Genomic DNA, 25,769 nt, shown 5'->3' on the forward strand with positions numbered 1-25,769 from the left:
CATTTTCTTTCAAATCTCAATATCAAATCATTTCTTGAGTAACAACTAAGTACCTTCATGTGATTGTTTTCAATTCAATTTGTCAAAAAGAAGAAGAAGAGAAGGGGGGAACACTGAAAAGCGGCTGTCATTGGCAGAGAGTTTGGAAATCTCTTTCTCATTGGTCTATTAACCAACTTGACGGCCTGGTGATGTCACCGTGGCAGGCCAAATCTCCATCCCACCAAAACATTTCAGGCAGTCTTTTTTAAAACAGCTCTTAAAACAGCTCCAAAAGGACATCGTCATTTTCACAATTTCACGGTATTATTCCAACCTCATAGTGTGGAAGTATATATAGAACACAGGGAAATCATGTTTGCGACTGCACTGGGCCTTTAAAGCAACTCAAGATGAATCAGAAAAAGCACTGTAACCCGTTTCGTGGAGCCCTCACATTCTAACCCAAACAGTTGGATTCAGTGACCCCGGGGTTAACCATTGATTGTGTGAAAGGAAGGTAAGCTAGCCCTGGAGTGATTTTGTTCGCAAATTAAGAAGACAGTGTGAAAAGCCCGAACGACTCACAACAGCCTTCTATGGGTCTGCACTGCAACAGTTCTAATATCGCCTTCATTCTAGTGATGACATTGGTCCCATAACTACAGAAGCGGTCTCGACTCGGAAGAGTTTCGGCAGCAGTGAGCTACGAATCAGACGGGAGTGATCCTGGGTACAGTAAAGCTATAAAGAGTCATTAGCCCCGTATTAACGATAACGAGCCAAGGGGAGCCCCCTTAGGTGCTCAGGTTCTGTTGGCACTCTAACGTCATCCAGACTCTGACCCTGGCCTTTGGAAAGCTAAAATGGGGAGCCATGATTGGAGAGCAGCCATGTTCAAGGACGCGAACACATGCACACTGATACGATCATTGACATTGAGATACCGAGTCAGAGATCTTCCTCTGTGTAGCAAGGAAGCACATTTCGTACTGTATCTATGGTGCATAACATGATCATGACAGGGTTCAGTAACACTTGAACTGTTCGTCATAACAGCATGATGATATTGTCATAAATATGACGAAAACAAAACATCATAAAATACAGCTGAACCTAAACCAACAGCCGTTGTTCTGTGCCAAACACCATAAACTAATACTCAGGTATGCCATCAACTGCATAATGCTGTGAACTATTAACAAGGGGGTTTAGGCCCAAAACAATCAAGTATTTCCCGAGGTGTAACGAAAACAAAGTTTTACAAAGAAGCTGTGTGTCTAAGGAATTATCCACACTCTATAGTGTACATTGTTTGACAATGGAATGCATTAAAATCTCATTCCGCATTAGGCGCTACATGGCCATAATCCCTCCTGTAGAATAAATCGTTTTATGTGCCCCGGCTCAACCTTCAGCCAGGGAAGACTGTAATCTTTAGTCACATTTAAACCGCTGCACAGTCAGGGTGTTTAATTCTAGATTTATAAAGCAGCTATAGACCTTCTCAACATCTCATCTCTAACAGTGTAATCTTGCCTCGTGGGGGGTGGGGGGGGGGGGGGGGAATGAGAGCGAGAGAGAAAATGGATAAAGTGCATCCTTCCCTCAGGCTCATACGTTAACCACTACCACAAGAACACTATCTCACCACACACCTTCGTCAGGCTAATGTAGAACACGGTTGGGGTCAATTTGAATTGAAGACACTCAATTCAGGAAGTGATTTGAATAAATTACAAATGAGTCAACTTTTGAAATATATAGCTTCTCCTTGTAATGAACACAATGGGAGACAGAGCTGGTTTCAAGCACAGGGCGCAGCAGGTGTTTATTGTAAAGGACCACAGGAGGCAGGTAACTGGGTCCAGGGGCAGGCAGAAGGTCATACACAGGGGATCCAAAAAGGCAACAGTACAGGCAGGGAAAAGGCTAGTAATGTCGTCCGGGAGATCAGGCAAAAGGTAGGTAACAGGAAATCTGATAGGCTAAAGTACAGGCAGGGAATAGGCAAAAGGCGTCGTTAGTGAGGCAGGCAAAAACTATCATACACGGGAGGATTACGTTACAGGAAAATCAGCACTCTGAATAGAAGAGTGTCACAAAACAAACAATACCTCACAATGATGGGGTGCAAAGAACTGAACTAAATAGTGTGTGATAATGACATGCAGGTGATTAGAATTCAGGTGATTGGGATCTGGAAAGTGAGCTGTGCTCAGGGGATCTAGGTGTTTGAGAGTGTGAGCTGGAAAGTGGGCTGGAAAGTGAGCTGCGTTCAGGGGATTTAGGTGTTTGGGAGTGTGAGTTGGGAGCAGACGTTACACTCCTCTTCCGTTTTTTTTGAGAAGACGCCCTTTTTTTCCCTCAATTTTTGAATTGGAATCTGTTAACTTCCTGAATTGAATAACTTCCATTCCAATTTACCCCAAACCTGCTGTTTAAGCCGGTACTCTACTGTACCTTCAGGTCGCTCCCATTCAGTCGCATTCTGTTTATCCTCCGTTGGGTTAGGGCAGGAGAGCTCGAGTCGATCCAGTAAATCAACTCCTTCCTGTAGTCAAAGTCCACTGCTATAATGTTACTGAGGCCCTGCGGGACACAATCATAAGGTACATGTTGTACTGTTGGTCCAAAAAAAAGTACCTCATTAAATATTGAGCAATTGCTTTGCATAATTGGTTGCGGAGAGACATGTACTCAAGTGAGATGATCAATAAAAAGATTCTGTGCATAAGAAACCTCCTCCGTCCTTAAATATTGAGCTGGTTCAAAAAAAAAGGAACACTTCTCTTGTGTGTGTCTTACCTGTTTTAAAGGAGTGTAATTGGATCCATCAATGCTTATTTTCCTGATGTCGTGATGGTCGGCCAGAATCAGGAAGGGCTCTTCAGCTGAAGAAAATACAAGAAAGAAAAAAAATACAGCAATTACAATACACGACGACAACGACTAACAATATAGTCCAAAGAAATCATCTGATAGACATGTGTGACTCTTCAGTACCATCACTATGCAGGGGCGACTGTAGCAGTATGCTCTCAGAGATAATGGCTTGCGAAAATATTCACTCCACTTGGCATTTTCCCTATTTTGTTGCCTTACAAAATTGAATTAAAATAGAATTTTTTTTTTGGGGGGGGGGGTTTGTAATCATTTCATTTACACAACATGCCTACCACTTTGAGGATGCAAAATATTTTTTGATGTGAAACAAAACAAATAAGACAAAAAAACAGAACATGCATAACTATTCACCCCCCCAAAGTCAATACTTTGTACGGCCACCTTTTGCAGCAATTACAGCTGCAAAAATTACAGCAATCTTTAAGTCATAACACAGATTCTCAATTGGATTGAGGTCTGGGCTTTGACTAGGCCATTCCAAGACATTTAAATGTTTCCCCTTAAACCACTCAAGTGTTGCTTTAGCAGTATGCTTAGGGTCATTGGCCTGCTGGAAGGTGAACCTCTGTCCCAGTCTAAAATCTCTGGAAGACTGAAACAGGGTTCCCTCAAGATTTTCACTGTATTTAGCGCCATACATCATTCCTTCAATTCTGACCAGTTCCCAATCCCTGCCGATGAAAAACATCCCCACAGCATGATGCTGGGATGGTTCTCTCTGGATGAGAGGTGTTGGGTTTGCGCCAGACATAGCGTTTTCCTTGATGGCCAAAAAGCTACATTTTAGTCTCAACTGACCAGAGTACCTTCTTTCATATGTTTGGGAAGTCTCCCACATTCATTTTGGTGAACACCAAACATGTTTGCTTATTTTCTTCTGGCCAGTCTTCCATAAAGCCAAGCTCTGTGAAGTGTACGGCTTAAAGTGGTCCTATGGACAGATACTCCAATCTCCGCTGTGGAGCTTTGCAGCTCCTTCAGGGTTATCTTTGGTCTCTTTGTTGCCTCTGTGATTAATGCCCTCCTTGCCTGGTTTGTGAGTTTTGGTGGGCGGCCCTCTCTTGGCAGGTGTGTTGTGGTGCCATATTCTTTAAATTTTTTAATAATGGATTTAATGGTGCTCCGTGGGATGTTCAAAGTTTCAGATATTTTTTTATAACCCAACCCTGATCAGTACTTCTCCACAACTTTGTCCCTGACCTGTTTGGAGAGCTCCTTGGTCTTCATAGTGTCGCTTGATTGGTGGTGCCCCATGCTTAGTTGTTTTGCAGCCTCTGAGGCAGTTCAGAACAGGTGTATATTTACTGAGATCATGTGACAGATCATGTGACACTTAGATTGCACACAGGTGGACTTTATTTAACTAATTATGTGACTTCTGAAGGTAATTGGTTGCACCAGATCTTATTTAGGAGCTTCATAGCAAAGGGGGTGAATATTTTTAATTTATTTTCTCAAAAAAAAATATTCCCATTTCACTTCACCAATTTGGACTATTTTGTGTATGTCCATTACATGAAATCAAAATAACATTCCATTTAAATTACAGGTTGTAATGCAACAAAATAGGAAAAATGCCAAGGGGGGTGAATACCTTTGCAAGGCACTGTAGCTCATCATTACTCATAAAGTCATTACTTTTAATGCATCGTCTCATTATCCTACAGCAGGTGCAGTAACGTTACAGTCAGAGGCTCTGGAGGTGTCAATCTTATACAACCACTGATTTCCTCCCTAGCTCCAAGCCCTAGTATATATCACCATCACAGGCTATTATTTGACTGGGCTCACTACAGGTACCTTCCCATAGAGATAGAACAAGTGGTTTTACGTCATACATATTCTAGTGTCTTCTTTTAACTAATCAGGATCCTCATTCTGACGGCAAGATAATTCCCTTGTGATTTCCCGAAGTCCCTGATTTAAAATTTAAAAAATCAAGCAGGAAGGTGGGTGACAGAGGATCAGACACATGGGAAGATGTGTAAGAAGGAAGAGAAAGAAGATGGAGAGAAGGAATGGACAAACGAAGATGGAGAAAGTGGTACCTCAAGCAGCAGAGGCACAGATACAAGGACAGATGGGTAAGAGGAGAGAGAGAGAGAGAGAGAAGGGGAGAGAGAAGAGAGAGAGACAGAGAGAGAGAGAGAGAGAGAGAGAGAGAGAACAAAAAAAAGAACAGAAGAGAAAATGATGGAGGTAGAGACAGAGGTATACCTGAGAGAGACCTGCAGCTGTGCGAGTTCTTAGCTGGCGCCTCGTAGCCGTCTGCACACAGACACTTGTAAGATCCGTATGTGTTGACGCAGAGCTGGCTACAGGGGAAGTCGGATGAACACTCGTCAATGTCAACACACGTTTGGCCATCGTTCTTCAAGCGAAATCCCGGCCAACACTTGCACTGGATCGGACGTGAGGGAGAAATTGAGAGCCATTATTTTTCTAACAGAATCCATGTGCGGAGGCACTGAATTAATCAATAGAAAAGTCACGGGTACTGTCGCCATCGGGTGTGACTACTGACTATACAGGGATACTATGACACAAAGGGATTTAGTAGGTTCTGAGTGCAAAATCCATGGTTTGTTTTGTTGGCGAGCCACTCTGGTATGCACATCTTACAGAGTATGGATTTAAATGGATTTTTCTATGACAACCTATGGCTTACAGCAACCAGGCAGATCCCAACATATAAACTGTACTGTATGTACCGGGGTCATGGTTATTAAGTATGAGTAGCACAAACAAACACATATGGTAAGCCAGAAGCAAGTCCACATAGTATGTTGATTTAGGTTCTGTTTGTTTTATTGTTAAACATGATAATATATGGAATGTAGTAATACCGGTGTTAAATCCTATCATTATAGAGAAATTTGCAAAACATCAATAAACAGTTTTCACTAAGCCTTAGTTTTATGTTGTAAGAGCTTAGTGGTTTACCATACTTAGAGCTATATCGTGTGTGTGTGTGTGACTCTGAGAAATAACCTTGTACAGTTCATGACTTGCGATTCTGTGTGTGTGTGTGTGTGCGTGCGTGCGCAATTCTGAGAAAGCGAGCAGGGGTACCTTCCTACCTTGTAGCCTACAGGCAGGTTTTCACAGTCCTGTGTGCATCCACTGACTCGACGGTTCAGACACTCATTGACGTGACAGTTCCTCTCGTCTGACGCGTCCCCACAGTCGTCCCTCCTGTTACACAGGCTGGCCAGCGAGACACAGCGGCCGTTGACACACATGAAGAAAGAGCCGTTGCACAAGCTTTCTACAGAACAAAGTGGTACGTGTTAGATTTGAACTTTCTGTGAAAGCCAGGAATGCAAGACTCCTGAATTCCCGGAACCAGATTAAGCCTTGTCCTAGAAAAAAAATGTTTGTTGTTGTTGTCAAGTACTAGGCTTAATCTGGGTCTGGGGAACCGGCCAACATAATTAACAGTCAATTAAACATACTTCTATCAACCAGGAACATGTACACATAGGGGTGTACCTGTGCCAGAGCACCTGCCCCTTTGCCCTCCTACTTGCCAACTGCCCTTCTGGGTGGTGGTATTTGTATATATTTTTGTACACAGGTTTTGACGTTGTTGTTCTGAACTCACTGTCCGAAATTCGTTGTGATGTCGTCAAGTTCGCCACCCCGTCAGTTGCGCCTGTTTGTCGGCCCTGTATGGAGTTCGTGCCCGGATTCCAAACATGTACGGCCTGCAGTCACAGGTCGAATTTTTATATATATTTTTGGGAGCTTGCAGGCATCCGGCCCGCCACAAGGATTCGCTAGAGCGCGATGGGACAAGGACATCCCGGCAGGCCAAACCCTCCCCTAACCTGGACGACGCTGGGCCAATTGTCCGCTGCCTCATGCGTCTCCCGGTCACGGCCAGATGTGACACAGGCCGGGATCGAACCTGGGTCTGTAGTGACGCCTTAGACCGCTGCGCCACTCGGGAGGCGCAAGCAACAGTACTGATACAACAGCATAACTTTTGATTCACACTTGATAACACTTGATTTACATCATCGTCAATATTCGGCCTGGTTGGCTGATAGCCGGCGTGCAGCAGAGAGGGGGCAGAAAGACAGAAAGGAGCGGCTCCATCTACGACCAAACTCCATCCCTTCTTCAGTCGGGAGTCGCAAACGAGTGTCATGGCAGCAGCAACCGAGGTAGCCAAGACGTTCATCCATGTTTCTCTCAAAGAACACATTTTCAAGTGTTTGACTACTTCTCTGTATCATTCCAAGGTTACGTTTAGGCACCAACTCCGAATTCTTAAGGTTAGGCATTAACTCCGAATGGTTAAGGTAAGTGTTAAGGTTTGGGATAGGTGTAAAACAAAAATATTAAAAATAACCTATCGGTGGATTTAAACATGCATCCTTTGGGCACTTAGGAACCAGAGGCGGATGCTTCGGCCCATCTGCCATCCGCGTCTCCAATGTCTACTTGAAGGTAACAGCGCTCGCTGTTGCCCCTTCGTGGCTGGTTTCCACTGCATCTCCTGACATCCTCAGGCACGGATGGTCGGATAATGACTTGTATCACGGGTGACCTGCCAGACCAAACCACCATATACAAAAAATATCCACACAAGCTACTAGCCAGCCAGCCCATATATCATGAGTCAGAAGATCATAGATATTATATTATAAAGAGCATTGAAGATAAATCACAATCATTTTGAGCACCTGCCCCCTGAAATGTCCGAGATAGCCCTGCTATCAACTCAATTTGTATCAGCCCTGTTCCCAGCAGGGCTATGAGCGTAACGTGTTCGTAATAGGCTCAAACCAGCCGGGACATGGTGAGACTGGGGTGGTCTGTACCTCTTCTGTTCTCTCTCTCACACACACACATAAACACACACACGTGTGTTGTATCAGATGAAAGGCTTGCCTGCAGCGGAACACTTGGGGTTGTGTGGCAGCTCGTCTGATTGGTCGAGACAATCGGGATGGCCGTCACACTCCCACTGGACTCTGGGTAAACAGCGACCATCTGTGCAGCGGAACTCCCCCAGACTGCAGGACCCGTACTCTGTAGGACACAGGAGGTGGGATGTGCAGTCAGAACACAACAAGAGGAAATACGAGAAAGAGAGAGAGAGAGAGATAGTGAGAAGTTCTTACTACACTCCGGGGTCTCATCGGAGCCGTCTCCACAGTCATCATCACGGTCACAAGCGAACCGCTGTGGGATGCAGACCTGATTACGACACTGGAACATTCTCTCCATGCACGTGTTGTTGGGGGCTGTGATAAGAAATATGTGGAGGGAGGGCCAATTTGTTAATGAAATACCAGAGATATTTTCACACCATACACCCCTCTCAAAAAGGATCTGAACTTGTATAGGAATGTGGACATTATTAACAGGGTATACTATATATACAAAAGTAGGTGGACACCCCTTCAAATTAGTGGATTTGGCTACTTCATCCACACCCGTTGCTGACAGGCGTATAAAATCGAGCACACAGCCATGCAATCTCAATAGGGAAACATTCGCAGCAGAATGGCCTTACTGAAGAGCACAGTGACTTTCAATCTGGCACCGTCATAGGATTCCATCTTTCCAACAAGTAAGTTTGTCAGATTTCTGCCTTGCTAGAGCTGCCCCGGTCAACTGTAAGTGCTGTCATTGTGAAGTGGAAACGTCAAGGAGCAACAACGGCTCAGCCGCGAAATGGTAGCCCGCACAAGCTCACAGAACGGAACCATCGAGTGCTGAAGCTTATAGCGCGTAAAAAGTGTCTGTCCTCGGTTGCAACACTCACTACCGAGTTCCAAACTGCCTCTGGAAGCAACATCACCACAATAACTGTTAGTCGGGAGCTTCATGAAATGGGTTTTCATGGTCGAGCAGCCGCACATAAGCCTAAGATCCCCATGCCCAATGCCAAGTAACGGCTGGAGTGGTGTAAAACTCGCCGCCATTGGCCTCTGGAGCAGTGGAAACGAGTTCTCTGGAGTGATGAATCACCATCTGGCAGTCCAACGGACGAATCTGGGTTTGGCAGATGCCAGGAGAACGATTTGGGGAAGGCCCTTTCCTGTTTCAGCATGACAATGCCCCTGTGCACAAAGCGAGGTCCATACAGAAATGGTTTGTTGAGATCGATGTGGAAGAAATTGACTGGACTGCAGAGAGCCCTGACCTCAACCCCATCGAACACCTTTGGGATGAATTGGAACGCCGACTGCGAGCCAGGCCTAATCACCCAACATCAGTGCCCGACCTCAGTAATGCTCTTGCGGCTGAATGGAAGCAAGTCCCTTCAGCAATGTTCCAACATCTAGTGGAAAGCCTTCCCAGAAGAGTGGAGGCTGTTAGATCAGCAAATGGGGGACCAACTCCATATTAATGCCCATAATTCTGGAATGAGATGTTCAACGAGCACGTGTCCACATACTTTTGGCAATGTAGTGTATGTGTCAGGGGGAAATATGGTTTTACAGTTCTGCAGGGCCGATTATTTTTATATTTTTTTCTTATAACAGAAACGTATTGAGTCATTTCTGCTTTACAATGGGGATTCTGAACACACAATGACAAATGTAATGAGACATTTTTGCTTTATAAATGGGACTGAGTCTGACTGTGCTATGATTGTTTTCTGTTTGGTTTCTGTCTGGAGGCCTTCAGAGGACAATACCTTATGACAGACACATATTGAGACATTTGGGCTTTACAAAGGGGATTCTGAGTGACTAAAATATGACTGTGCGCTTTCGGGTTCGGAGGCCTTCAGAGGACAATACACTATGACACATATGTATCGAGACATTTGAGCTTCAGAAAAAGGGGCTCGGAATACACTGTCAGACACATATTGAGATATTTGTGCTTTACAAAAGGGACTGAGTGACTACACTATGACTGTGTGCTTTCTGTCCAGAGGCCTTCAGAGGACAATGCACTATGACAAACATGTATTGAGACATTTGTACTTTACAAAAGGGACTTGGACTAGACTGTTAGACACATATCATTATAATATGTGCTTTAGAAAAGGGAGTGACTACACTATGACTGTGATTTCTGTTGGAGAACTTCAGAACAATATTATTACCACAGCCAGCAGCAGAGAGCTCATCACTCCCATCTGGACAGTCCCTCTCCCCATCACAAAGCCAGTGTTTGGGGACGCAGGCGTACGACTCTGGGCAACTAAACAACCCTGGGCCACAGGTAGCCATACCTGGATATGTACAATAGGAGTCGTGGTCAAAATATTATTTTACCGAACTGAAGAATCTTTAGCCTGAGTGGCAGTCTGTTTTAGCTCGCTTACCAACTCCTTAAGGAATTGTCACGCCAAACATGTTTGGTATGATAATGAGTGACAAGGATTTGGCAAAGACAGCAGAAACAGACTGGCAGTCAGGCTACAGAATCTGCACAATTACAGTAATAGAAATATAGATGTTTACAATACTTTCTGAGGTCTGTGCAAATATGACTGAAAAACAGGAAATCCATATCGCTGTTTGTAGCAAATTGCTAATCCATATATCTCCACCAAGGATGTATCTCATAAAATGTAAAATATCTTATATTAATCTTTCCCTGTCTCTTTTTTTGTTGTACTTTTTATGCCTTTTTCTCCCCAATTTTGTGATATCCAACGAGAATTTATCTCATAAAATGTCAAATTAATCTCTCCCTGTCCCCCTTTTTTGGGTACTTTTTACCCCTTTTTTGCAATATCCAATTGGTAGTTACAGTCTTGTCCCATCGCTGCAACTCCTGTATGGACTCTGGAGAGAGATGAAGGTCGAGAGCCATGTGTCCTCCGAAACATGACCTCGCCAAGCTGCACTGCTTCTTGACACACTACCCACTTAACCCAGAAGCCAGCTGCAACATTGTGTCGGAGGAAACACCGTACAGCTGGCGCCAGGCTGCCACAAGGAGTCGCTAGTGCATGATGGGACAAGGACATCCCAGCCGGCCAAACCCTCCCCCTAACCCGGACGCCGTTGGGCCAATTGTGCGCCTCCTCATGGGTCTCCCGGGCGCGGCCGGCAGCAACACAGCCCGGGATCGAACCCGGATCTGTAGTGACGTCTCAAACACTGCAATGCAGTGCCTTAGACCGCAGCGCAACTCGGGAGGCCCCTTTTCCCTGCCCCTTTGATGCTGATTTATGGCCGTTCTCTACATTTTCTACACACATTTGAGTCAACATAATGTAAATCAATTCAGGCGTGTTTTCTTACCACAGATCTCTGCGCTCTCGTCCAATCCATCGCCACAGTCGTCCTCTCCGTCACAAAGCCACTGCTTGGCGATGCACTTGTTCTTAGAGCAGGCAAACTGGTTCCACAGGCAGGACAAGTCTAGACAGAATGCAATATAACATATTATATGGTATTTCATTGGGACAGGAAGCATGTAAACGTCTTCACAATTAACCATGCCGAGAGCAGTGATAAATGTGTGATTTAGTACGGTAGTGTATGTGTGCAAAGTCCAAATGGGCCCAGGTTTCAACTGTTATAGAGTAATATGACATTGCAGTCAAGGCACATACAAGAAAGAAGGTAGGTCTTTGTGCAGAAGAGGTGAAGGAAATAATATCGCATAGGTAACCAATTTTGAAGCAAATTATTCTAATGCGGCTGGAAAATTATATCACTTTATCAATGTCACCTGTGAAATTAGATACACCAACATGGCAAAACCCTTCTCTCAGTCGTAAGCACTTTCAAAGTAATGCTTGTCTTACAGTCAAACCATGTACAAAGGAGTGCCAAGTGAGGTAAAAAAATAATTCAGCCTTAGCAAGCAGAGAGAGAGAGAGAGAGAGAGAGAGAGTGAGAACGAGGGAGAGATAGAGAGGAGGGAGATGAGAGAGGGAGAGACACAAAGAAAGAGAGAGAAAGAATTGTCTGTTTATTTGTTTGCATTCCACATCAATTTTATGATGACACTGCGGAGCTGCTTCCTTTGCTCCCTGGGCATTCAGAGAGCAACCATTAGCAATGACTGTGTGGCTGTATGGACAAGGTCAGTGTGAACTAGCCACACAAACAGCGGGCGCCAACATCACTGTGTGTGCATCCAACCGCTACTGCCTGGGACTCGTTCAAATACACAGGCGATGAGCAAATCCACAACAAATATAAATAGGATATTTGCTATTGCTATTCTGTTTGCGTGACGACAGCATCGTCTACTGCTCTGCCCTGAGGAACCAACCGCAGGAGTGAAACATCTCCTTCTGTCAGTATTCCTCAGGAGGGGCTTTGAACAGTGATTTTGGGAGATTTCCACATAGGGGTCAAATCAGGGATGGAAACATTGGGCTCAGCGGGAGACACCCCTTCACTGCTTCCTTTAATGACCCACATGAACGAACCCCCAACACTGGGTTATCTTATCTTCTTATCTGGCCGTATTGACCGAATGTAATGACCAGACACATCAAGGGTTACAGGAGAAAAAGGGGAAATTGTTCAACTTAGAAATTCTCCATTATATTTGGACCCTACAACATAATGATCCAATCGCTCCTTTGAACCGAGTCCTTTGAACGATTGAGACTCTCTCTCAACAAATCAGCGCAATGTGCTTGCGAAAATAAATGTCATGTGAATAAATGTTATAGAAATATGTCTATCACACCACACTGGAATTCATCTGCTCCGTCTTCACAGTCTTTCACTCCGTCACACAGCCAGACAGTGTGGATGCAGTTTCCACTGGGGCAAGCAAAATGGCCTTCCTCACATCTCTTTCTGAGGGAAGGAGCTGCGGAGAAACCAGAAGCCAAGGTACATTCAGAACAATAAACTATGAGGCCGACTCATTTTCAAAATATCTTCAAATGCATCCCACTAGGCCTGGTGTCTGTCTGGTACACGGCCACATCAACAGTAGCCGACAGAACTGGCGGAACAGAAGAGGGAAAGAAAGGAAGGATAAAAACATACTCTGGCAGTTGGTTTCATCTGCATAATCCCCACAGTCGTTGGCTCCATCACACATCCAGGAGGGGTGGACACAGAGGGAGGTAGAGTTGCAGCTGACGAACACTGTCTCCTTCACCCCCAGCATGTAGTAACCCAAGCAGCCCGTGTTGCCTAAAGGAAGTGGGCATTCGACCGGCATATCCAAAGCCTAAGGTTAGCGATTGATATTCCTGGCTATACATCGTCTTATCTATAATGGTGTAGTGCCCTGATATTAATAACTCACATAAAAAATCACTTGAAATTCCAGGGAGCGGATCTTCCTTATTCTCTTTTCTCTAACATTAATGACACACATGACCAGGCTAGCCTACAGACCTGCTACGTGGGAAAGGTAATGTTGTCGCACCGCAGAAAGATACAGTGTAGCGCCTTAACAAAGATAGTGGGTCGCCTGAACAAAGATAGTGGGTCGCCTGAACAAAGATAGTGGGTCGCCTGAACAAAGATAGTGGGTCGCCTGAACAAAGATAGTGGGTCGCCTGAACAAAGATACGGCACGGCGCTTTAACAAAGGCTTATCTTACTGCAGTTCTTCTCATCTGAGGCGTCGGGACAGTCGATGAGCTGATTGCAGCGGGCCGAGGCCGGGATACAAACCCCGTTCAGACAACGCCAGTCTGAGGGAGAGCATGTGGAATCTGGAGAGAAAATACAGAGCCGAAAAGAAAGGGGGGGGGGGGTTTAAATATGTTGTATTTGAAATCCCATCTCTTTGGTTCATCGTCAGGTGGACTAGAAGGAGGTACTGGAAAGAATAGACCATATTATTCCTGCTTGGAGAAATGTTCCTCTATGAAATCTAACAGGAGAGACAGGAGTTCACCCCAAAGCTATTCATTTGTTTATACAGTAGGAATGTAGTACAGATTATGTTGTCTGTCAGACTGGGCATGTACATTCATCAGATTCTTATTACTCACGGTTACAATAAACCTCGTCGGAATTATCTCCACAGTCGTTGACCCCGTCACAAACCCGCCTATTGGCCACACAGCGCTGGTTATAGCAGCTCTTGAAGCCCCGTCTGCAGGTTCTGTTATCTGCAAGAGAGGAAGAGGAGTAAAAGAGGGAGAGGGAGAAAAACGAAAGAGATTACAAAACAAAAGACACTTTAGGAAGAGATTCGACCAAAGGGATTACATGACATCCACTTTAATACCGTTCCTCTTCTCCTTCGTGGGTTTCGGGAAGTGAGCGAGTCTGAACTCATTCTACTGGACAAGAACCCGGCGGGGCTTGGTAGGGATTTTCATCTGAGCACTGGTGAACTAGTACAGTAACACATGTTTGGTGTTTACTTACCGCAGTATGGCATTTTCTCATCCGACTTGTCTTTGCAGTGTGCTATTCCGTCACACGTCAGCTGATAGTCGATACAATCCCCGTTCCCACACTCAAACTCAATGTGGATGTTACAGGAGGAGTTCTCAGCTGCAAAAAGAAGAGAGAATCAATATTTTTCTGATTGATTCCTCATCCAAAACAGATGGGTCTGCTTTCTGCTATATCCATCCCAGACAGTCTCCAACAACAAACATGCTTCTTCAATGCCCCTCACATGGCTTCATCTGACAGTAGCACTGTCCGATGCCTATTGTCTACGTGTCTATTAGCAAGACGTTCACATGGTCCTTTGAGCCGGATGCTGTTTCCCAATGAATTAGAGGGGGAAAAAGACAAGGTACTAGACTTACATACACATCTGTTATCTTCCAGTAGTAGTCTCTCTCCTCTGCAGCTACAGTTGACTGTGCCGTGAGGGGTCAGAAGACAAAGGTCATGACATCCACCGTTCAGCACTGTGCAAGGGGACAGTTCACCTGGGAAAACAGAGCATTATGGGTACTGTAGTACATCATCTTACAGAAAACACACATCAACCTCCAGATGCCATGCTTTACTTCCTACTTGCAGTGCCTCCCATAAAGAGTTTCAGCTTCCAAATATTTGAACTCAAGCACTGAAAACTTTTCAAGGTCAGTGTTGTGGTAGAAAGGTAGACTTCTCTGTTGGGGACCCGCTTTGAACTGTGTTTGGCTCGGACAGTGGTATGGAGAGGTAAGCTATGAACCATGCCATCATGCTGCCCCCTTAGTACCCACACTGCTCATTTCAGTCAGTCAGAGAGAGAGAGAGAGAGAGAGAGAGAGAGAGAGCTCAGATGGTACAGATTCAGCTGAAGCACTGTGCCAAGCTTGGGTTCTGGTGAAGCACAGGCCAGGCAACATGGGGTAGCCTGCGGCACTGGAGGTTGGGATTTTTGGAGTTGTTTATTCAATAATGTAATATTTACATTGAGTGGTAATTAATCAGGGAGGGAAGGTGGGGCAATAGGAAGTCTTGTATAATGTTCATGCCAAATGGTCAAACTCAGCTACACAGGGTTGTAAACCACATGCAAACCATCACAGGCTGCGATGTATAGAAGTTGACAAGTGAGTTTTGCTTTGATGTAATGTATAGGATTCACTTACAATTGTTGGTATTGTTGGAAACTGCAACAATACCCATTGGCTGGTTGGGGATGTCAGCTCTGAGGACCTTGATGTCGCCACCTGTGTACTTATTGGAGCGTACCACCGCCCTCCGTACCCAATCAGACCAGAACAGGAAGTTCCCATAGATAGCTAGGCCAAAGAAGGTTCCTGGACCTGACTTCACAATCACCTACAGAATGAACGGAATAAGAAAATGGTGTCAAATTGGTTTTATGCTCATGTTTTAGTCATTAGTTTAGTCATAATTTTGGTTGAAATACATCAACAGAACCTTGGACGTCACATACTCAAGCATGAGAAGAGGTATGAGACAGCTGGAATCATTTCCAAATCTGATGGTACACTCTTAGAAAAAAGGGTTCCAAAAGGGTTCTTCAACTGTCCCCATAGGATAACCCTTTTTGGTTCCAGGTAGAACCCGTTCTGGTTCCAGGTAGAACCCTCTGTACAAATGGTTCTTCACGGAACCCAAAAGGGTTCTACCTTGAACCAAAAGGGTACTTACAAGCAACCACAGAGGGTTCTTCTTGGGGTTTTCCTATGGGGACAGCCAAAGAACCTTTTAAGGTTCTAGATAGAAAAAAAGATGCTAAGGTTGTACAAGATATGACTTAACCATTCTATTCCGAACAACATACAGTATATATATATATACAGTATATCTATTTTGTTTCTTCTCCTTACATATCTGTGTGAGCCATCATATTCACATCGTTCAATCTTTCCCAGGCTGCCATCGGAGAAGAAGAGTTTCTCGGCGGTGTGGTCGATGGTGAGTCCATTAGGTGTGAGGATGTCTGTGGTGATGACACTCTGGATGTTGTTTCCTGACAGGGTGGACCTCATAATGCTGGGGCGCAGTTCATTCCAGTTCGTCCAGAACATCAGGCTGCGTCAGCAGCGAAAACAAAAACACCAGTGAGACTTTCACCGAAGCAAACGGGTGGGATGCACCTCCGTTCAATATATTGCAAACGTCCATCAAGCATCAGAGTCTGCACTGCGTGATCATTTCCATAAAAATAAAAAAAACAACAACATGTTTCCAGGAAAACGCAAACAGGCTTTTTCTATCTCGATTTTCTAAAGATATAAACGTGTTTCGATCCTCACATTCTAAAGCAAAATAATTGACACATTTTTAAGACTGCCTCCCTCGTGTTCTTGTGAAAGAAAACAGGGTATAAAAGGGAGGCAAAGGAAACATAAAAGAACCGTAAGACATTATGATCAGTAACAAATGATGATAAAACACTTCTGACACTCCCCCAGAGCAGTTATAAACCTCATTCCCCTGATAGCAGAAGTTTTCAATAGATTTGCTAACTGAATACATAACACAACCCATATACCCAAGTGAGCATCTACTGAAGGCCAATAAGGGTATGTAAGTGTGTATAAGACAATAGGAGCAAGGAAGTTTTAACACCTACTTCTGACACTCCTCCAGAGCCAGATTATGTGGGTGGTCGTCCTCTGCCAGTGTCACCACAGCCTCTCTGGTGAAGGCCCCGGAGAGGCTCTGGTCCAGGCTGTGCCTGCTGACGGTGGCTGTGGTGGAGCTGGTCCAATAAAGTGAGTCCCAGGCTCCATGGTATGCTAGGCCCTCGACTGACCCGACATCTACACAGGAACAATAACACTGATATAATTAAGCAATAAGGCATGAGGGGGTGTGGTATATGGCCAATATATCACGGCTAAGAGCTGTTCTTAGGCACGACGCAACACAGAGTAAGCCGTGGTTAGCCATGGTATATTGGCCAAATACCAAAACACTGATGTGGTGTCTTATTGCTCTTATAAACTGGTTACCAACAAAATCAAAACAGTTAAAAGTATTTTTTTGTCATACCTGTGGTGTACGGTCTGATATATCACAGCTTTCAGCAAATCATCATTCAGGGCTCAAACCACCCAGTTTATAACACTGAATATAACATTGACATACACTGAATAACATTATCTGACTTTTGATTAAGAGCTCAACAAACACACGTGATACTTTCCAATGCAGAGAGTGGATTTGTATTTTCTTTCATGGTAAAGTAAGAATATTATATATATATACACACACACAGTGGGGGGGAAAGGTATTTAGTCAGCCACCAATTGTGCAAGTTCTCCCACTTAAAAAGATGAGAGAGGCCTGTAATTGTCATCATAGGTACACTTCAACTATGACAGACAAAATGAGAAGAAGACAATCCAGAAAATCACATTGTAGGATTTTTTATGAATTTATTTGCAAATTATGGTGGAAAATAAGTATGTATATATACCGTTGAAGTTGGAAGTTTACATACACATTAGCCAAATACATTTAAACTCAGTTTTTCACAATTCCTAATATTGAAAAATGCCCTGTCTTAGGTCAGTTAGGAACACCACTTTATTTTAAGAATGTGAAATGTCAGAATATTGCTAGAGAGAATTATTTATTTCAGCTCTTATTTCTTTCATCACATTTCCAGTGGGTCAGACGTTTCCAAACACTCAATTAGTATTTGGTAGTATTGCCTTTAAATTGTTTAACTTGGGTCAAACGTTTCGGGTAACCTTCCACAAGCTTCCCACAATAAGTTGGGTGAATTTTGGGCCAATCCTCCTGACAGAGCTGGTGTAACTAAGTCAGGTTTGTAGGCCTCCTTGCTCGCTTTTTCAGTTCTGACCACACATTTTGTATAGGATTGAGGGAAGGGCTTTGTGATGGCCACTCCAATACCTTGACTTTGTTGTCCTTAAGCCATTTTGCCACAACTTTGGAAGTATGCTTGGTGTAATTGTCTATTTAACTTTCTGACTGATGTCTTGAGATGTTGCTTCAATATATCCACATAATTTTCTTACCTCATGATGCCATCTATTTTGTGAAGTGCACCAGTCCCTCCTGCAGCAAAGCACCCCCACAACATGATGCTGCCACACCCTTGTTTCACGGTTGGGATGGTCTTCTTCAGCTTGCAAGTCTCCCCCTTTTTCCTCCAAACATAACGATGGTCATTATGGCTAAACAGTTCTATTTTTGTTTCATCAGACCAGAGAACATTTCTCCAAAAAGTAAGATCATTGCCCCATGTGCAGTTGCAAACCGTAGTCTGGCTTTATATGGTGGTTTTGGAGCAGTGGCTTCTTCCTTGCTCAGCGGTCTTTCAGGTTATGTCGATATAGGCCTCGTTTTACTGTGGATATAGATACTTTTGAACCTGTTTCCTCCAGAATCTTCACAAGGTCCTTTGCTGTTGTTCTGGGATTGATTTGATATTTTCGCACCAAAGCACGTTCATCTCTAGGAGACAGAATGCGTCTCTTTCTTGAGCAATTTGACGGCTGTGTGGTCCCATGGTGCTTATACTTGCGTACTATTCTTTTTATACAGATGAACGTGGTACCTTCAGGCATTTGGAAATTGCTCCCAAGGATGAACCAGATTTGTTGAGGTCTACACTTGTTTTTCTGAGGTCTTGGCTGATTTCTTTTGATTTTCCCATGATGTCAAGCAAAGTGGCACTGAGTTTGAAGGTAGGCCTTGAAATACATCCACAGGTACACCTCAAATTGACTCAAATGATGTCAATTAGCCTATCAGAATTTTCTGGAATTTTCCAGGCTGTTTAAAGGCACAGTCAACTTAGTGTATGTGAACTTCTGACCCACTGGAATTGTGAAACAGTGAATTATAAGTCAAATAATCTGTCTGTAAACAATTATTGGAAAAATGACTTGTGTCATGCAGAAAGTAAATGTCCTAACCAACTTGCCAAAACTATAGTTTGTTAACAAAAAATGTGTGGGGTGGTTGAAAAATTAGTTTTACTGATACCAACTTAAGTGTATGTAAACTTCCTACTTCAACTATATATAGAGAGAGAGATAGAGAGAGAGAGAGAGACAGAGAGAGACAGAGAGACACAGAGAGACAGAGAGAGACACAGAGAGACAGAGAGAGACAGAGAGAGAGAGAGAGAGAGAGAGAGAGAGAGAGAGAGAGAGAGAGAGAGAGATATCTGGCACAGGTTGTCTCATGTGGTGGTGTTGTGGAGGTTTCCACATAATGCATTTAGACATGAATGAATGCAGTGTTCAGCTGTACTGGGTAGTGATCAACACTGGTTGGATCTATATGTGGATAATCTTCATCGGGATACACCTGGATATCCAAGTGAATATATTTAATATTTCGCTGTACCGAACAGTAGAGTTTCTTCCAAAAAGATAAATCAATGCCAAACTCTTTTGAATGGAACCTAACGAGCCTAGGCAGGTGTAAAGATGTCCCACTGTGCTAAGAGATGAACAATAGAAGACTGTTCACTGTTTCACATTCAGACAGGACAATCGCACAAACTAGGACATACAAATGAACATTCACTACCAGTAAAAAAAGAAAAAGTAATACAAATAATTGAGAATACAGCCAGTGTACAAGCAGGCAACACCACTGAGAATTCTTTAAACAAGCGAAAAAAAATCCTATTCTCTTCATCTGCCCAAATGTATTCCGAATAAATTCTGCAAATAGGGTAATATCACACACTTGCTTGGACAAGTGATAGGCCTATATGGTTGACAAAAATAGTATTTTAGGAGATACTTCATTATCATATTCGTTAATCATTATATGGGAGTAGTGCTGGTGCTTTCTCCATGAGCTGGCCTCCTATAGATGCAACCATTATTGCCTTTCCTCTCCAACAACCAACCCCCGTCTGTGATTTTGATGGATCTTCCTTCCCCATTCCTGGTCAGTCAGATATATTTGAGCCCAGTCAGCATGGAGCCTAGCCTACTACACAGACGCTACAGGGGCTATGGGGTGACGGGGATCTGCTGTCTATGTGCATTAGGGAACTATACTGCAACACCTCCGAGGCATCTGTGTGTGTGTTTGTGTGTGTGTTCAGCTGATCCCTCCTAAAACACTATATCAGATGGGCATACAGAAGAAATGTCATATCCATCTATTGACATTGATATTCACTATATGTCTATCAGTGGAGGCTCCTCAGAGGAAGAAGGGGAGGACCACCATACTTTCATAAATTTCATACAATTTTTTTTTTTATAAAACATCAAATCTAAAACAAATTGTCACATACACATGGTTAGCAGATGTTAATGTGAGTGTAGCGAAATGCTTGTGCTTCTAGTTCCGACAATGCAGTAATAACCAACGAGTAATGTACCTAACAATTCCACAACTACTACCTTATACACACAAGTGTAAAGGGATAAAGAATCATTTAACCATTTAAAAAGGTCTACAGTAGCCTCAACAGCACTCTGTAGGGTAGCACCATGGTGTAGCCGGAGGACAGCTAGCTTTTCTCCTCCTCTGGGTACATTGACTTCAATACAAAATCTAGGAGGCTCGTGGTTCTCAACCCCTTCGATAGCCTTACACAGTAATTATAACATCTTCTGGAGGACGTCCTCCAAACTATCAGAGGTCTTGCAGCTTGAACTGACATGTTATCCACCCAATCAAAGGACCCGAGAATGAATCTAGTGCTGAAAGCATAAGCTACGACTAGCTAGCACTGCCATACATAAAATGTGGTGAGTAGATGACTCAAAGAGAGAGTTTCAGTTTAACTTTTTTAGCTAGCAAATGCAGCTAGCTAGTTCAGCCTACTGAAACACCCGGCTCAAATAGAGGGATGTTGTGTTAGCTAGCTGGCTATGATTTTCCAACACAGCCCTGGAACTCTTCCAAGTTAAGGTAAGCTTTTGGTTTGACTAATTTATTACCACCGGGGCCCGCCGGTGTAACTGCTTACTGACTGTACACTAACGTTACTGCAAGATCGTACAGGTTTACTAACGGATTAGTTCTATTAGCTACTTTAGCTAATATGGTGACATTGATGTAGGTTGTGTGTAGCGGTTTGGCCCAGATTTTTTATTCCGCCTGGTCACATACAGCTGATGTGTTGTGCATTGAAATCCACAAGCGAAGGGACAAGGTGAGAGGAGGAGAGCACATAGATGCAAGAAGGAATACAACATGGCTGCTATGAAAGTGAACTGTGTTAACGCGTGATCAGCGGTGAATTCAATTTGCGGATTCTGTTGAAAAACGTTTCTTAAATGGAAGCAAACGGAATTTAATGTATCATTTCTAAAATCATTGCAACTGACATCTCATCTTGCTGTACAACGCCGTCTTTGATAGTTTTGCTACTTCGTTCACCGACAAAATGAAAGCAATAGAAGTGGCAAAAGATCAGAGTTTCTGTCAGACGTACAAAAGAGGCTTGAGTCGGCCTCTAAGTGTTGACATCAGTGGGACATGAAAGGCAGTCAGATTATGTGGGATCCCCCTGGTTTCACACTACAAGTAACAGTTTGAGCTCTTGTCAATGGGGAGTTGAAGACTTTTGAAATTGGGGGAAAGAAATGTTCACTACTTGAAACAGCAGCTTTACTTGCTCATCAGTCTTCTCTCTCATCTTTCTGAAGGCAGGGAGGAAGCTACAGTATGGTGCAGAAATGAAATAATGAACGCTTTCAATGTGAAAGGAGGTGAGAAGAGAACGCAAGTGCATTCTACAAGGATTTCCACTTCCCCCGTTTCTCTTTGCTACAGATGTAGAATCTTACTCTTTTGGTTGCTGAGAATTTTCCTGCACAGCAGTGTATTTGAGGTTTTAAAAGGCCTCTACTACAGTTTGTCATTACCACTTAGAAATTTCAGATTTGATTTGTCCCTACAAAAATTCACATTTCTTGTTGCTGCAAGATTATTTTCCTGCTGTAGCAAATTAACTCAAATTGAGATCCTATATCTGTAGATATGATAAACCAAACATTTTCCAGCTTTTCGAACAGTTAGTAATTAACTTAGTAATTGGATAAATGAGCAGACAAACACTTTATCAAAGTGAACTTACTCTCAACGATCACTCTCTGTCCAGTCCAGTCGTCATTGACAACCTGTATATTCCCAAAGTGAACGTCACTATAGAAAATCCGGTTGGTGACTCCAGAGTTCTGTTGTTGGTGATGAAAGGCCAGCGCTATCACATTCTTGAAGTAGGCAGGGTTCTCATAGGGCCTGATGGGAGAGTTGAGGTCGCTGTCGTCTGATAGGTGGATGCTCCTCAGGATCGACCTCTCAGAGTAGAGAAGGTAGCCATCGTACTGGTGACAGCTGAGACCGTCTAATCAAACGACAATGATTACGTAATTGAGCCTTTAAAACTGTGATTAATTGAAATAAGAACCATTTGATGTGGAAAAAATGTAAAATCGTTACACACTTTACAGTAAAAATAAATACATGTAAGAATAAAAGGCAAACAAGAGGCAATAAAAGAGATGAATCAAAACAAAAGATTACTGATGACCTTTAGCCAGGTAGCCGTGAGCACAGGAACACGTCCTCCTCCCACTGCCCTGGTGGAAACACAGCTGATGGCAGCCTCCGTTGTTTTGGCCGCACGGGTTGGTTCCTGTAGGGAAGTCAACGACAGGGTCAAAGGTCAGAGATCAAGTCAGGTTCCCCACAGTCTTATTGGCTGTCAATCTGAAATGTATTGTGTTGACCATAAGGAATAAGAATCCATTATGAAGTTGCAGTATCAATGTTAGTCAATATTCAGATATTACGTTTCTGTATTGAGAGGTTGAAATACCTTCACATTAAAATGGGCAATCAGCAGTTGCTGCATCCATTTTTGAACATATTAATAAATGATTTGTACCTATTGATTCTTGAATAATATAACTTAGAAATAAATGCCTCATAAGCTTAGTTTAACTGTTGTACCCCAACAGAACCCCAAATATAAGCTTGTTTAACTCCAATGTTGGAAAACAAAGTAAATGTCAACAAAACATGGTTAAACTCCAATTTTAATATCATGGATATCCTTGCATCCATACCTCTGTTTATGCATTTGAGAGTGATTACATTTTTCCAGCCCCATCCTTCAGCTTTTTACTGAAACAGTGGTGGGAAGAACGATGTTATTGTTCCAACTGCTGATTGGCCCTTTAATCTCAGGTCTATTCTAGAACACTTAACAACCGCAGGTACTGACAGCCAGGTAAGAACATGAAATAATAAGGAAGTGATAAGGAAGTTGAAACCTCAACCTTTCTCCCGTCCTCGGTTAAAGACTTTGATATCGTTCAAGTTGACTCCAAGACCACTCCTCAAAGTCGTGGCTCCCTCCGTTGGATAACTCTTAACACCTCTGCGAATGGAGCCTCTGGCATGAGCCCTATGCACGCACACACACACACACACACACACACGCATTCATACACACACACACACACGCATTCATACACACACACACGCACGCACACACGCATTCACACACACACACACGCATTCATACACACACACACGCATTCATACACGCACACACGCATTCATACACACACACACGCATTCATACACACACACGACACGCACGCACGCGCGGACACACACACACACAACAGGAAGAGGAGGGAGCTTGACACCAGGTGACAGGAAGTTCGACACAGGGATAATCAATGGCCCTCGACTAATTAAAACAGAAGAACTCATCCAAATACACTAGACAGAAGCTAAAATATGCTCGACAGCTGGTCTGACAGAAGGTGACGGGACCTAGCTGCCCTTGTGGATGACATTGAGGTAGGTACGCACAATTTAAATAGAGAGAAGGTGTCTTTTCTAAATGCTCTGCCTTTTTCTCTGTCAATTAGATTGGTATTTAAAGTGACCTTGTGGTGCAGGTGGTTAATCCAACAAGGGTAGAGCAGCTGGCGAAGGCTTCTATGGAGCCTGTTTGGAGAGACTGTACTATACTATAACATTTCTGGAAGAATAAATTACCTGTCAGCCCAGTATATGTAAGACCCATAGACGGCCATTGAAAAGAGATCCGCTGCGTTGCTGGCTGAGGATGACAGTACTATCTCGCGGCTCTCTCCGCTCTCAAGGCTGATCCGTTCTATCTTGTTGGCGCGGGCGTCGCACCAATATAATTTATTTTCCTAGAATACAATGTTGAGAAAATAAACTTCAGGTATATGATGGTGGGAAGAGTATCATTATAAAAAAAGATAACACAAAGCAGAGTGTAATGCCACTTCAGCCAGGAAGATCAGAGGGAGGCTAAAGTGCTGTGTGTGCACTCTGGGGGACAAAAACACCTGGTCCTCCTGCTTGGCTCAGTGGGTAAGAGTGTGGAGCTAGCAACATCAACGCCATGGATTTGATTCCCTCTCGGGTCACAAATAATACAATGCCTGCACCCACTGATTGCCAATAACTTTGACGTCGGTCTTTTTGAACGTGTTCAACAAAATCTCTTTTTGCAATTGTATTACTTTGAAATAATCTAATAATAAAATCAAAATAATACCATATAATATAGCTCGGTATTTGTGTTTGATTTATTTCATAGTCTTTTTTGCTAATATTTAGCAAGGGTGCCAATAACTTTTGGAGATGAATGTTTATAAGCTGTTTTGGATGAAAGCATCTGCTAAATGGCATTCATTATTATATTTTATAAACTGGGTGGTTCGAGCCCTGAATGCTGATTGGCTGACAGCCGTGGTATATCAGACCGTATACAACGGGTATGACAAAAAAATGACTGTTCACTGTTCTAATTACGTTGGTAAGCAGTTTCTAAAAAGCAATAAGGCTTGGATACAGACTATGGGCTGTATCCAGGTACTCTGCGTTGCGCCTCGCCTAAGAACAGCCCGTAGCTGTATATTGGCCATGTACAAAACCCCCTCCGGGCTTATTGCTTAAATATACCTCATAGTCTATGGAGATCCCGTTGGGCCATGCTATTCCAGAGTTGACCAGAATAACTTGGTCTGATCCGTCCAGCCGGGCCCGACCGATGCATGGGCTTTGTCCCCATTCTGTCCAGAACAGAAACCTGGCCAAGAGGACAACAGAAGGGTAAGAAGAGTCCACAGCCACCACCACCAAACAATGCTCATACTTTACAGTCACCTCTTACACTGACAGGAAATGCTTTGGGTTGATCTAACGTGTATTGTTCATAATCGGTAGACCATTTTTCTTTGGGTCTAGTTGTGATAAAGATGTCTTTTTCAATGAGGGAACTGGACCAAATCAGCAGCATCAACACATCAGTATTAGACACACAGGCACATGACGAAAATGACATCAGTACAATAAGCAGCACGTCAGTAACAAACATGTACACGGCACAGAGCTTGCAAAGAATTCGCAGGGCCATAACGGTATCGATGCATAATTCAAGGAGGCTGAACTCCATGCTGGTATGGATAGACAGTGGAGTAGACATGTTCAACTCCCTTTCAGAATACTAATAGTGAGGCAAGCAGCTGATCAATGTTCCAACGGTTATGACATACTAACTGTGAACGAACCAATTATAAATAATGAAAAATA

General features: G+C 43.5%; 1 protein-coding gene across 1 annotated transcript in view; it reads right to left on the reverse strand.

The window, feature by feature from the left end:
• Positions 1–25,769, reverse strand: part of LOC109890436 (low-density lipoprotein receptor-related protein 1B) — a 179,818-nt gene that overhangs the window by 61,796 nt on the left and 92,253 nt on the right. Inside the window, exons 37-58 of the mRNA XM_031823860.1 lie at positions 25,140–25,266; positions 24,201–24,361; positions 23,468–23,595; positions 22,717–22,821; positions 22,261–22,530; positions 16,801–16,990; positions 16,052–16,256; positions 15,344–15,536; positions 14,564–14,689; positions 14,172–14,300; positions 13,790–13,909; positions 13,394–13,507; positions 12,828–12,977; positions 12,520–12,645; positions 11,112–11,231; positions 9,962–10,090; positions 8,019–8,141; positions 7,786–7,926; positions 5,967–6,154; positions 5,104–5,287; positions 2,788–2,873; positions 2,443–2,571 (exon numbers count right to left, since the gene is read on the reverse strand). Of these exons, the coding sequence (XP_031679720.1) occupies positions 2,443–2,571; positions 2,788–2,873; positions 5,104–5,287; positions 5,967–6,154; positions 7,786–7,926; positions 8,019–8,141; positions 9,962–10,090; positions 11,112–11,231; positions 12,520–12,645; positions 12,828–12,977; positions 13,394–13,507; positions 13,790–13,909; positions 14,172–14,300; positions 14,564–14,689; positions 15,344–15,536; positions 16,052–16,256; positions 16,801–16,990; positions 22,261–22,530; positions 22,717–22,821; positions 23,468–23,595; positions 24,201–24,361; positions 25,140–25,266 (3,244 nt within the window). The remainder of the gene's footprint in view (positions 1–2,442; positions 2,572–2,787; positions 2,874–5,103; positions 5,288–5,966; positions 6,155–7,785; positions 7,927–8,018; positions 8,142–9,961; positions 10,091–11,111; positions 11,232–12,519; positions 12,646–12,827; positions 12,978–13,393; positions 13,508–13,789; positions 13,910–14,171; positions 14,301–14,563; positions 14,690–15,343; positions 15,537–16,051; positions 16,257–16,800; positions 16,991–22,260; positions 22,531–22,716; positions 22,822–23,467; positions 23,596–24,200; positions 24,362–25,139; positions 25,267–25,769) is intronic.

This window comes from Oncorhynchus kisutch, linkage group LG5 (genome assembly GCF_002021735.2).
Source record: "Oncorhynchus kisutch isolate 150728-3 linkage group LG5, Okis_V2, whole genome shotgun sequence".
Classification (NCBI taxonomy): Eukaryota; Metazoa; Chordata; class Actinopteri; order Salmoniformes; family Salmonidae; genus Oncorhynchus; species Oncorhynchus kisutch.